The sequence below is a fragment of the Myxine glutinosa genome, chromosome 12 (genome assembly GCF_964187855.1).
Source record: "Myxine glutinosa chromosome 12, kmMyxGlut1.1, whole genome shotgun sequence".
Lineage (NCBI taxonomy): Eukaryota > Metazoa > Chordata > Myxini > Myxiniformes > Myxinidae > Myxine > Myxine glutinosa.
This window is the reverse complement of record NC_136272.1, coordinates 33,064,672-33,078,784: the sequence shown is the minus strand read 5'-3', so window position 1 is coordinate 33,078,784 and position 14,113 is coordinate 33,064,672. Positions and strand designations below refer to the sequence as shown.

At 44.0% G+C, this 14,113-nt stretch overlaps 1 protein-coding gene and 1 non-coding gene across 2 annotated transcripts in view; one reads left to right on the top strand and one right to left on the bottom strand.

Moving 5' to 3' along the window:
• Positions 1-2,516, bottom strand: part of STARD3 (StAR related lipid transfer domain containing 3) — a 196,824-nt gene extending 194,308 nt beyond the window's left edge. Inside the window, exon 1 of the mRNA XM_078766692.1 lies at positions 2,313-2,516. Coding sequence (XP_078622818.1) covers positions 2,313-2,414 — 102 coding nt within the window. The 5' untranslated portion in view covers positions 2,415-2,516. The remainder of the gene's footprint in view (positions 1-2,312) is intronic.
• The window catches only part of LOC137437987 (uncharacterized), a 78,618-nt gene that overhangs the window by 34,116 nt on the left and 30,389 nt on the right, over positions 1-14,113 (top strand). The window lies entirely within an intron of this gene.

The following is a 14,113-nucleotide window of genomic DNA, read 5'->3' as shown; positions in this document are numbered from 1 at the left end:
CCCGTTTGTCTGTGGTCTGTCGGGAATAAGATAAGACCGTGTCTAAGTGCCCACTTTTCTGTGCTGTACCTCTTGTCCGTGTAATCTAAACATTCTGCAAACCCATATTATAACCTCCTCCGGAGGTCTTGAGAACTGTACCCCTGGTGTCGTGTCATTTAACCCAGCCGTTGGGTCCTTTCCTTCATTGATCTAGCGTAGCGCGATTCGGCCAACGTTCGAGTGTAATCGGGTAACTTGTGCGAACACGGCGGCCATTCTGCTCGGCCCACCATAACATCAAAGTCGTGTCCGTAACAATATGTATGTATATATATATATATATATATATTTATATATATATATATATATATATATATATATATATATATATATATATATTGTTACAGATCGCGGTTTAGGATGTTAGTTACCGAGCGGTTTGGTATTTAACCGCGACCTAACAGGATCCCCGACTCACCCGATTCCACCCAAACATTGGCCGGGTCGCACCACAGCTAGTCAATAGGGAAAAGACAAAGGCGACGAATGCAAAGAGGAAAAAGGAATAAAACGAGAAGACGTACAGACGAGTAATGGGATTTATTATTTACACAAGCAAAACGGAGCAATCAAGGTTTATTTACAACACATAAGACGCAGGTGACACAGTGCAAATACTAGCTTATAGTTATACAGACTTAACTTATTCCCAGGACAGAACAAACAAAGACACTGACTCACGCGGGGAATTGCAGAGATGGCAGGATGTGGATGGCTGGAGGTGAACGCTGGGTGGAGCCAACGCGGAGCTTGGTGGAGCTTTGGTGGAGGTGAACGCTTGGTGGAGCCAACGCGGAGCTTGGGGGATTGGTGTGACGGGTTCTCTCTCCTTCCTTAGTCCCACCCAGTCCAACAACTTTCTCTCTTGCTTAGTCCCACCCAGTTCAACAACTTCCTCTCTTGCTTAGTCCCACCCAGTTCAACAACTTCCTCTCTTGCTTCAGGACTCTTTCTCTCTCTTTCTTGGTCCCTCACTCTTTACCACCGACTCCTCACCGCAACCAACGCAACCACTTGACCACCACCTCTACTGACTGACTTCACCACTCTGCACTTGACGACCGACTCCCAACCAACTCAGACCAACTCAAAGTGCATCTCTCCTCTGTAAAAACGCATCTCTCTGGACACGCCCTGCCTTGGGTTATATAGGCCCCCGCCCCTCATCCTTTTCGAACCTCCCCGATCGCTCTTCCTCCGCCCTCTCTAGCCAAACCCCTGGCTCATGGTTGGTCGAGTGGGGCTGGCTCACTCCTCCCCTCTATGACGAGGTGGAGACACGCCTTTCTTCCCCGACTCGAGCCTCGTGGTCAATGGCGGTTATTGGAGGGGAGGTAATATGGGCAATCGAGGCTCGGCAATGACGAGAGGGGATGTAATATGAAATGGAGATTTTGGGGATGGGAAGGAAAGGGGATCTATTCTCTTTCACTGGTGCAATGGAGTATTTCAATTAATGGAAGACACAGCCTTACGCTAATACACATAATAAGGATATAACTGTCAAAAAAAAGATATATCGTGTCCTGCATGTATGTTTTATGGACTAACTACGGGAACGCCCTTTGACCTTTTATACAACCACAATGGAGGGAGGAGGGGTGATATTTTACAACAACCTTTTACAACAACATTTTACCACAACAATAAAATAAAAAAACATTCTCATATCCACAACACTGCACCCTCCTCCCCTTAGGCACGTCCCGGGCCTATAACTTTTACCTTAGTGTGGCACGTAGGTGTAGTTCCCTCTACTTTTAACCTGACCCTGAGTGCGACAGTTTTAAAACATAAATAAATGTGTCCCGCTGCTCCATTGCACCCTGCCTAACAGACTTACGCCCACAGTTAACCGAATTGCGGAATGGTCTTCAAACTATACATTGACGGTGGGAAGCATTATTTACAATGACGCTATTTTTATTTACAAAACTAATCCAGGACCTGTGATTGTTCTTTCTGGGGGGGAGACAGTCTGCTCTGCATCGACGCACCATGAACGCACCCAAAAACGCACCAATACACACCCAAGCACCAATCGGTGCAGTCACCATTGTTCAATGAATAAAAATAAATTCAACAACCCCTAACCCTGCAGGTGATCTCTTGCTCTTCGGCTCCCTCTGCTGGTTATTATTATTTGGTCTTCCAGATGTTGTCATTCTTTTGCTTTGCTTACTGGCGGCCTATTTTCAATAAAGTGTGCCCAATGTGTCCTTTTTATTTGCTTTATTTATGGCCCACAGGGCCGACTATGTGTGGTTCACCTGTGGGGCATCGGTGCCCTGTGGCCAAGGTCCGCCAGCAAGATTTCGGGCCCTCATGGCCGGTTCCAGCAGAGGGGCCATGCCCCAACCCATGGGGTCCATAAGTGGTGCTCGGCCACAGACATGTGGTCCATAATGTGGTGCATCGATGCAGACAGCTGGTTCTGGGAATTTCGGGCGCACAATGGCCGACCCACGCACGCTCCCCTCGGCGCCCAACGGCGCACAGGTCATGTGGGAGACAAAAGGGGAAAGACAATTGAGCGAGGGGTAAGGTCACAAGGGTACACATCAATAAGGCAATGCAAGGCGAAATGCGTACGGAGGGCGAAGTGAGAAAGCTCGTCCCTACCGTACGTCACCCCCCTGTCACCTACCCTACCCTTACCCCATATGTACAAAAAATTTACACATTTACAAATTCGTCACTACTGTCACGTCTTCCCCATATTTCCCCTATACCAAATTCGTCTCCACAATCCCTCTACTGCAAAATTTGCCATCACCAAATTCATCATCAGTCCTCATAAGGAGGCAGAGATGGAACATCAAAGCACAATGTCACACCCTCTGTAACACTCACCACACCGCGCTTCCTTGTGCTCCCTCGCACACGCGCTACGACCGACTCACTCTCGCCAGCACCCTCACTCCTTGGCACGCACTTTTTCCTCACACACCCCAGAGTCGGACTTTCTTGCACACCTCCTTTTTCGCACACCAGACCTGTCGCACACTTCACCCACGGCCTCTCACGAACACCCGGGTCCATCTCGACCCCCAAGCTTCTTAAATCCCCTGGCGCATCATACGCACGACCATATTGGTCACCACTTACACCGGGTCCTCTTCCTCTTCGCTTCTCCTCCATCACCTGCGAATCCCTCATCCGGTTAATGAGCACATCATCACGATCCAAACACAGACTTTGGACCAATTCTTTTATCTCCTCTTTTATCTCTTTGTTATCCCCTCTCCGTCGCTTCTTAATTTCGCTCACCCCTTCTTCCACTTCTTCTAATTTCTGCTTCACCTCTTTTATTCCCCGGTACGTCTCCTCAAGCTCGTCCTCCAAGGCTACCTTGACCGTTTCCATGTGCGTCCTCACCTGCCGGTCCTTCGTCTCCATTACCTCTATCACCTCGTCCAACCTCGTTGTCAGTCCCTCACGTACCATCTGACATTCCCTCTTCGTCGCTATCAAGTCGTTTTTTATGTCGTTTTGTGTCGCTTTTAACCCTCCTAATACCGCAGTGTTCCTTTGAACCTGCTCCGTTAGTCCTTTTTGTCCCTCCGTCAGCTGTTCCACTCCCAGCGTCAACTCCTCTATACCCCCTTGCAATTTTACAGTCCCCTTTCTCACCTCCTTCTCCATGTGCTCCTTACAGTGCCTCACCTCCTCGCGCACTTCCTCCGACCTCCTCACTCACTCCTCTTCTGATCTCCTCTCCCATCACTTGCATCTCCTGCCCAGATGCCACCCTCATCTGCTCCATTTCCTCCCTGTGAGCATCCAGTTTAGTTTCTACCCCCATTCTGACCCCCTCTATCTGCTGCCCCATTTGTTTAACTTCCCTTTCCGCTTGGTCCCTCATGTCCCTCAATTTGCCTTCCATACTATTTTCTAACCCCTCTAACCCCTTTTTCATCCCTTCCATTTGATTCTCTTGAGCGGCCATTCTGTTTTCTACCCCCGTTAACCCCTCCTGTATTTCCCCTAATCTATTGTCTAATCCCTCAAATTTGTTGTCTAGTCCCTCAAATTTGTTTCCTAACCCCTCTATTCTACTCCCTAACCCTCCGATCTGGGCCCCCATGTCCTCCCTCAATTTCTCGCTATTGGACCCCATCCTTTGTTCTAACCGTTGGCTATTGGCCCCCATGTCCTCCCTCAATTTCTCACTATTCTGGGCCATAAGGGCCTTCATTTGTATAAAAAAAAGGTTCAAATCCACCAGCGGCGCTGCTACGGTCGCGGGCGTGGACGCCGTGGCCACCTCGTGCGCGACAACGCTATTTTGCGACCCTGCCGTCCTCACTGCTTCGCTCTCCTCCTGTCCCTCATGTCCCTCAATTTGGTCCTGGATCGACCCTGCCTCACTCTCCTCTACCGGAACCCAGCTGTCTTGATCCGCCATAGCGCGACTTTCAAAATTCGGGTTTTTATTTTCGTAAAACAAAATCAAATTTCGCCGTTATAATTTCGAGCGTGGGAAACGCGCTCCGGATCGAATTCTACCTCCCAACACCAATTGTTACCCTAGTGGTACAATTGGTGTTCCAAAATTTGGGCCTAATAAATTTAGTCCCAGGTCCGAATTCCACTCCTCGACACCAATTGTTACAGATCGCGGTTTAGGATGTTAGTTACTGAGCGGTTTGGTATTTAACCGCGACCTAACAGGATCCCCGACTCACCCGATTCCACCCAAACGTTGGCCGGGTCGCACCACAGCTAGTCAATAGGGAAAAGACAAAGGCGACGAATGCAAAGAGGAAAAAGGAATAAAACGAGAAGACGTACAGACGAGTAATGGGATTTATTATTTACACAAGCAAAACGGAGCAATCAAGGTTTATTTACAACACATAAGACGCAGGTGACACAGTGCAAATACTAGCTTATAGTTATACAGACTTAACTTATTCCCAGGACAGAACAAACAAAGACACTGACTCACGCGGGGAATTGCAGAGATGGCAGGATGTGGATGGCTGGAGGTGAACGCTGGGTGGAGCCAACGCGGAGCTTGGTGGAGCTTTGGTGGAGGTGAACGCTTGGTGGAGCCAACGCGGAGCTTGGGGGATTGGTGTGACGGGTTCTCTCTCCTTCCTTAGTCCCACCCAGTCCAACAACTTCTTCTCTTGCTTAGTCCCACCCAGTTCAACAACTTCCTCTCTTGCTTAGTCCCACCCAGTTCAACAACTTCCTCTCTTGCTTCAGGACTCTTTCTCTCTCTTTCTTGGTCCCTCACTCTTTACCACCGACTCCTCACCGCAACCAACGCAACCACTTGACCACCACCTCTACTGACTGACTTCACCACTCTGCACTTGACGACCGACCCCCAACCAACTCAGACCAACTCAAAGTGCATCTCTCCTCTGTAAAAACGCATCTCTCTGGACACGCCCTGCCTTGGGTTATATAGGCCCCCGCCCCTCAACCTTTTCGAACCTCCCCGATCGCTCTTCCTCCGCCCTCTCTAGCCAAACCCCTGGCTCATGGTTGGTCGAGTGGGGCTGGCTCACTCCTCCCCTCTATGACGAGGTGGAGACACGCCTTTCTTCCCCGACTCGAGCCTCGTGGTCAATGGCGGTTATTGGAGGGGAGGTAATATGGGCAATCGAGGCTCGGCAATGACGAGAGGGGATGTAATATGAAATGGAGATTTTGGGGATGGGAAGGAAAGGGGATCTATTCTCTTTCACTGGTGCAATGGAGTATTTCAATTAATGGAAGACACAGCCTTACGCTAATACACATAATAAGGATATAACTGTCAAAAAAAAGATATATCGTGTCCTGCATGTATGTTTTATGGACTAACTACGGGAACGCCCTTTGACCTTTTATACAACCACAACGGAGGGAGGAGGGGTGATATTTTACAACAACCTTTTACAACAACATTTTACCACAACAATAAAATAAAAAAACATTCTCATATCCACAACAATATATTTCTGTCAGTTGATTGTTTGTTTGACATTTGTATTACAGTGTACCAGAAGGTATATATAAATGAATGACATGTTTATCTTTATCAGCTTTCGGCTTGATGAAAACTTTCCCGGAAAGTGGATCGGCCGCCGCGGTCCGATCGAGTGGCCGGCACGCTCCCCAGACCTTACACCTCCAGATTTCTTTCTTTGGGGCTCATGAAAGACCTTGTTTATCGTGAAAAGCTTCGTACCATTCAGGAATTGAAGGCTCAAATCACTGCAAAGTTTGAGGAAATTGATATCGAACTCTGCAAGCGCATGTGCCACTCTGTGCCTGCTCGGCTGCAATTGTGCATCGATCACGAGGGATGGCACTTTGAAAATTGTAAGTAAAACAGCTTGGTACACTTCCGTAATAATTTTCCCCGAATAAATGGTTAGATAAACATGTCATTCATTTATGTATACCTTCTTGTACACTGTAATACAAATGTCAAACAAACAATCAACTGACAGAAATATATATATATATATATATATATATATATATATATATATATATATATATATATATATATATATGTATGTATATATATATATATATATATATATATACACATATATACATATACATATATATATATATATATATATATATATATATATATATATATATATATATATATATATATATATATCAGCTTGTGACAAGCCGATATATATATATATATATATATATATATATATATATATATATATATATATATATATATTGTTGCGGACGCGGTTAAGATGTTATTTTGACCGAGCGGTGGTGTATTACCGCGACCCGAACAGTTATTCCCCGATTAGAACCCGATTCCACCCAAACGTTGGCCGGATCGCACCGCGGCTGCTCAATGAGGGAAAAGACTAAAACGACGAATGCAAAGAGGAAGACGAAGGCAAAGAAAGATTTGGAAATACTACTAAATTTATTTACTATTTACACACATAAGCAAAAAGAAAGCAGTCACGTTTATTTACAACACATAAGACGCAGGTGACACAGTGCAAATACTAGCTTACCTACAGTCTTAATTAACCCAGGACAGAACAAACAAAAGACAGACTCACGCGGGGAATGACAGGAATGGCAGGAGGTGGATGGCTGGAGGTGAACGCTTGGTGGAGCCAACGCGGAGCTTGGTGGAGCCTTGGTGGAGGTGAACGCTTGGTGGAGCCAACATGGAGCTTGGTGGAGCCTTGGTGGAGGTGAACGCTTGGTGGAGCCAATGCGGAGCTTGGTGGAGGTGAACGCTTGGTGGAGCCTTGGTGGAGGTGAACGCTTGGTGGAGCCAACACAGAGCTTGGTGGAGCCTTGGTGGAGGTGAACGCTTGGTGGAGCCAACGCGGCTGGTGGGGGGTTGGTGTGACGGGTTCTCTCTCCTTCCCTCACAAGCTTCAGGACTCTTTCTCTCTCTTTCTTAGTCCCACCCAGTCCAACAACTTCCTCTCTTGCTTAGTCCAACTCAAGGCCTTTCTGTCTTCTGATCTCCTCCCTCCTCGACTCTACTCAAAGCGCATTTCCTTTTGGAAACGCCCCGCGGCGGGTTATATAGGCCCCGCCCCTCAACCTTTGCGAACCTCCCCCAAACGTTCTCTCTCCGCCCTCTAAAGCCAACCCCTCGTTCTGGGATGGTCGGCAAGGGCTGGTTCACTCCTCCCCTCTATGACGAGGTGGGGACCCGCCTTTCTTCCCCAACCCTGCCTCGTGGTCAATGGCGGCAATTGGAGCGGAGGTAGTTTCCAATCGACGAAAAGGGGGAATGGAGGTTTTGGGAATGGGAATGAAGGGAATCTATCTCTTTCACTTGGTGCAATGGAGTACTTCTATTAATGGGAGACACAGCCTTACCCTAAAACACAGAATAAGATATAACTATCGAACAGGGGTATTCTATGATTGGCTGACGTGTATGCTTGTGGACTAATTATGGGACGCCCTTTTGACCTTTACACAGCTCCGGAGGCAGGAGGCGCAGAATAACCAATAATAATAATAAAGCACACAATAAAAAAAAACACAATCCTCATATCCGCAACAATATATATATATATATATATATATATATATATATATATATATATATATATATATATATTGTTGTGGATATGAGAATGTTTTTTTATTTATTATTGTTGTTGTAAAAGGTTGTTGAAAATATCGCCCCTCCTCCGTTTGTGGTTGTATAAAGGTCAAAGGGCGTTCCCGTAGTTAGTTCCATAAAGCATACATGAAGGACACTATAATATCCCTGTTCAGTAGCTTATTTCCTTATTATGTGTTTTAGGGTAAGGCCTTGTCTTCCATTAAGATGACACTCCATTGAACCAAGTGAAACAAGATAGATCCACTTTCATTCCTATTCCCAAAACCTCCATTTCCAACTGCGTCATTGCCAAGCCTCAATTGCCAGCTACATCCCCTCCAAGCCTCCATTGCCAACTGCACTGGGCAGTTTGCCAGGTTTGCTACAGCTGTGGGTTGTTGATTTCGCCCCAAAACCACCATTGAACATGTGCTCGGGTCGGGGAAGAAGGGCGTGTCCCCACCTCGTCATAGAGGGGAGGAGTGCGTCAGCCCCACTCAACCAACCATGAACAAGGGGTTGGACTTGGAGAGGGTGTGGAGAGAAACATCAAGGAGGTTCGCGAAGGTTCAGGGGCGTGGCATATATAACCCGCAGAAGACGCCCCCACCTCAGACGAGTCCTGGCCAAGCACGCGACGTCCCCACAGCGGCACGAGGAGACGAGTCCTGGCCAAGCACGCGACGTCCCCACAGCGGCACGAGGAGATGAGTCCTGGAAAGAGCACGCGACGTACACACCGCAGCAGCAGCAGCAGCCACAGCAGCAACAACAGCAGCAGCCACAGCAGCAACAACAGCAGCTGCAACAACAGCAGCTTGGGCCCTTGACGGCAGTTCTTGAGCAGGGCCGCGAAGGAACGACGGCTGCTAAACGCGCCGATCGTGCTGCAGTACCCATGGACCTTCCTCTCCCTCCAGCCATCCACCTCCGGCCAGTCCTATCATCATTCCCCGCGTGAGTCTGTCCTTGTTTGTTCTGTCCTGGGTTTAATTAAGACTGTAGGTAAGCTAGCATTGCACTGTGTCTCTAATATCTTCTGTAAATTATTTTATTATCCTTCCTTCTCCTTGGTTACTTTTGGTTGTATATAGTAAATAAATTATATTTGTATTCCTTACCCTTTGTCTTTCTTCATCTTCACATCCTTCACTTTAGTCTTTTCCCCATTGAATATCTGTGGCGCGATTTTGGCCAACGTTCAGAAATCGGGTTAGTCGGGGTAACTGTTCGGCCGCGGCACCATCTGCTCGGCAAACATCTTATCCGCGGTCCGTAACAATATATATATATATGGATATATATATATGTGTATATATATGTATGTATATATATATATATATATATATATATATATATATATATATATATATATATATATATATATATATATATATATATACATATATACATATATATACATATATATACATATATATACATATATATACATATATATATATATATATACATATATATATATATATGTACATATATATATATATATATATATACATATATATATATATATATACACATATATATATATATATATATATATATATATATATATATATATATATATATATATATATATATATAAACAGAAATCAGGCGCTACTTTTGACTCACTATTGCATGCTCCTCCCCGACCACCTTGTCACGGTGTACCTCCGAGCCCCAAGAGGAGTCATGGCAGAAAAAGTGTTATTCTGTATGTCAAAGATCAATGGTGAAGCCACACCAATTGTTACCAACAAACAAATATTGTATTGAGATCACACAAGAACAACAGTACAACAATAATAGTAATCAAAAGTACAATCAATATATCCTATGATGGTACCATCGGTTTCCTAACATATAACTCACTGTGCTCCAAGTGAGTGAAGCAAGAACATTCCCAATGTCTCTTTCCCGGCTTCAAACCCAAAGTTGTTGATTCCGGCTTCAAGCCAAAGTCGATCCCGGCTTCAAGCCAAAGTCGTTCCGCTCCAGCGATTGTCAGAACGATGTCTAATCGAGACCAGAATCCCGTTCGGATGATAGTCACAGTCACGCGGCCAAAGCTGCGTAAAGGCGCCCTCAAGGCGACTGGGAAATCCAAAGGCACCCTCCAGGCGACTGAGAAATCACACCCTCGGGTCTGGACGTTCCACGGCTCACAGTCGGCGAACCGCAAATTAATCTTCAAAAGCCACGTTGCACACACACACACCAGATATGTCTGAAAGCGGTGAAAACGGCTGACGAAGCAAAGAAACCTTTCTCGACGCGCAAAGCGTGCGAGTCAAAATGGCCGACGGCCCGTTCTCGAGACGTAACGGCCCTTCGATGATTCTCTTCAGAATCAATCGCAAAACCTGACACGCAGGTTAATCTGTCACAGCGATAACAACTCTGTCGCAGGAATCCCTTTCCTGGGAAACCCAAAGTTCACTCGTGACTCTTGCTCGCCAATGTTCGCTCCAGACCGCAAAGCAACTATGCTTCTTGTCCGACTCCACTCACTCCGCCTTCTTTTTCTCCTCTTCCTCTTCGTCGCCGTCCGGTTCCTGTTTCATTTAAAACATTAACCTTTTTACCTTTTGACAATAATAATTGCTATTTCTCTCAAACAACAATAATAATAATAGTCAGAGAGCCTACTACACTCTATTTCAACCCATAGCATACAAAAGGTTTGACCCCCTAGAGTTGTTGGGGGTATCAAGCTGAGTAAAAAAAAGTATGTAAGATTGACCCCCCCTGCTGGAACTAGTCACCAGACCCCCCTAAAATGACCCCAATAATGGGTTATTTCAACCCATCTCATACATGGACCAAATTTGGTCACAATATAGTGTCATGTCAGGACATTACAAAAATGTCAAATCTAACAACTTACCCCTGCTGGAAAGGTGATGTTAGACCCCCCCGCAAAGTACCCCCCCCAAAATGGGTTATTTCAACCCATCTCATACATGGACCAAATGTGGTCGACAATATAGTGTCATGTTAGGACATTACAAAAACATCAAATCTAACAACTTACCCTGCTGGAAAGGTGATGTTAGACCCCCCGCAAAGTGCCCCCCCTAAAAAAGGGTTATTTCAACCCATCTCATACATGGACCAAATTTGGTCACAATATAGTGTCATGTCAGGACATTGCAAAAAACATCAAATCTAACAACTTACCCTGCTGGGTAGGTGATGTTAGACCACCTCCCCCCCCCCCCCCCCCCGGCCCCCAAAGTACCCCTGTTTCAAGCCATCGTTTACATGAACCAACTTCGGTCACAATCATGTCATCAGGATATTACAAATTATCAAATGTAACAACTTACAGCTTAAGACATGTCTGTACATTGACATACATCATCATTTAATGCCCCTAGTTTAGTAAAAGTAAGTATGCAAATGACCTTGCTAGGCCCTCCTTGGTAATATTTTTTTGTAACTACGGAAGCCCAATAGAGGACAACCAATAAAATATTGTTGATGCACTTATAATAGCATGACATGATCAAATATAGTATAATAATAGAAGCCTGAATGAAACCAATCAGAGATGATTGATCTTGTAGGCATACTATCCTAAATTTCATGAGCATTATATGGTCAAATAGCAAATACATTTTGTATTTAACTTTCACAGATACTGAACGAGCCCCTCCTTGAGGAACTGCATATTCTAGATTTTCCAGTTTTTAAGCAACATGCTTTCATATAGTAAGTATGGAAACTTAATCTGAAGAATTTATGTTTTCCTCTTGACATTCCCCTCTTCTTTTGGTTAATAATGATAACAAAAGTTGATATTTGTTCCACATTAGAGGATATTAAATGTTTAACAATCAAACATTATTTTGAAATGCATTGGTTTGATAATTTAAAATGTTTAATCTTATTACAAAGATTAACTAATAAAGCTCAGAAGCCTCTTACAATGGAGATTAAATAGTTAAATCAAACTTCTATACTTGTAGTTGTAACTTGTAGTGTGATGCTGATTTCATTAACCAACATCTTGTAGTGTATGCTGACTTTATTTGATTTGTGATATTAATTTTCAGATACAGATGGACTCTGACAGAGATACCACAATGGATACAGTAAAAAAGAATGTACAAGGTACAAATTACATCCCTTATATTTTAAGAATTTGATGATGCACATTGGCCCGTTTGAAATTTGATGTTGCAATGATGCTGGTGTGAAAGGAATGCAAGTCACTCTGAAATATAAGTCCACCCCTCCTATCCTTGATTTAAAAGTAAGCTTGATGCTCAGTATTGCATAGAGATGACTCCCTTAACCTCACCACGCAAGTTTTACCTATTTCATGTATATTCCGGGGGGGTGGGGGGGGGCTTTTATTCCTTCCCACACAGGTTCAAATTATGACAAATTGAAACATGACCAACACAAGCCTCAACAAATTTGCTTACCCTATAATTTCTTTTGTTTTCTTTTGTTTTCCTTAATTATTTTGTGTTAATGCAAGGTCCCATTTGTTCACTGCACGGGAAGGGACAAGCAAAGCTGTTAGATCATGGTGCTATGCATTTATCAAACCAATGCATTTCAAATAATGTTTGATTGTTAAACATTTTAATATCCTCTAATGTGGAACAAATATCAACTTTGTTATCATTATTAACCAAAAGAAGAGGGAATGTTCAAGAGGGAAAACATAAATTCTTCAGATTAAGTTTCCATACTTACTATATGAAAGCATGTTGCTTAAAATACTGGAAAATCTAGAATATGCAGTTCCTCAAGGAGGGGGCTCGTTCAGTATCTGTGAAAGTTAAATACAAAATGTATTTGCCTATTTGACCCATATAATGCTCATGAAATTTAGGATAGTATGGTATGCCTACAAGTCAATCATCTCTGATTGGTTTCATTCAGGCTTCTATTATTATATTATATTTGATCATGTCATGCTATTATAAGTGCATCAACAATATTTTATTGGTTGTCCTCTATTGGCTTCCGTAGTTTACAAAAAATATTACCAAGGAGGGCCTAGCAAGGTCATTTGCATACTTTTACTAAACTAGGGGCATTAAATGATGATGTATGTCAATGTACAGACATGTCTTAAGCTGTTAAGTTGTTACATTTGATAATTTGTAATATCCTGATGACATGATTGTGACCGAAGTTGGTTCATGTAAACGATGGCTTGAAACAGGGGTACTTTGGGGCCGGGGGGGGGGGGGGGTCTAACATCACCTACCCAGCAGGGTAAGTTGTTAGATTTGATGTTTTTGCAATGTCCTGACATGACACTATATTGTGACCAAATTTGGTCCATGTATGAGATGGGTTGAAATAACCCGTTTTTAGGGGGGGGCACTTTGCGGGGGGTCTAACATCACCTTTCCAGCAGGGTAAGTTGTTAGATTTGATGTTTTTGTAATGTCCTAACATGACACTATATTGTGACCAAATTTGGTCCATGTATGAGATGGGTTGAAATAACCCATTTTGGGGGTACTTTGCGGGGGGTCTAACATCACCTTTCCAGCAGGGTAAGTTGTTAGATTTGACATTTTTGTAATGTCCTGACATGACACTATATTGTAACCAAATTTGGTCCATGTATGAGATGGGTTGAAATAACCCATTATTGGGGTCATTTTAGGGGGGTCTGGTGACTAGTTCCAGCAGGGGGGGTCAATCTTACATACTTTTTTTTACTCAGCTTGATACCCCCAACAACTCTAGGGGGTCAAACCTTTTGTATGCTATGGGTTGAAATAGAGTGTAGTAGGCTCTCTGACTATAATACATGGAATCAAAAATGTTTACAGTGGATGAAAACCACAACAACGGAAGTGACGAATCCATAACACTTCCCCCCTCAAGAAAGAAAGTTTGAACATAGTGAAAACTTTCTTTGCAGGCAAAACTCTTTTAACCAACAAAAGTAAAACTCACACCCAAATCCTCAATTCCCATGAGCAACGATAATTAATATTTCCCAAAATAAAGCAACAAAACTTCCAA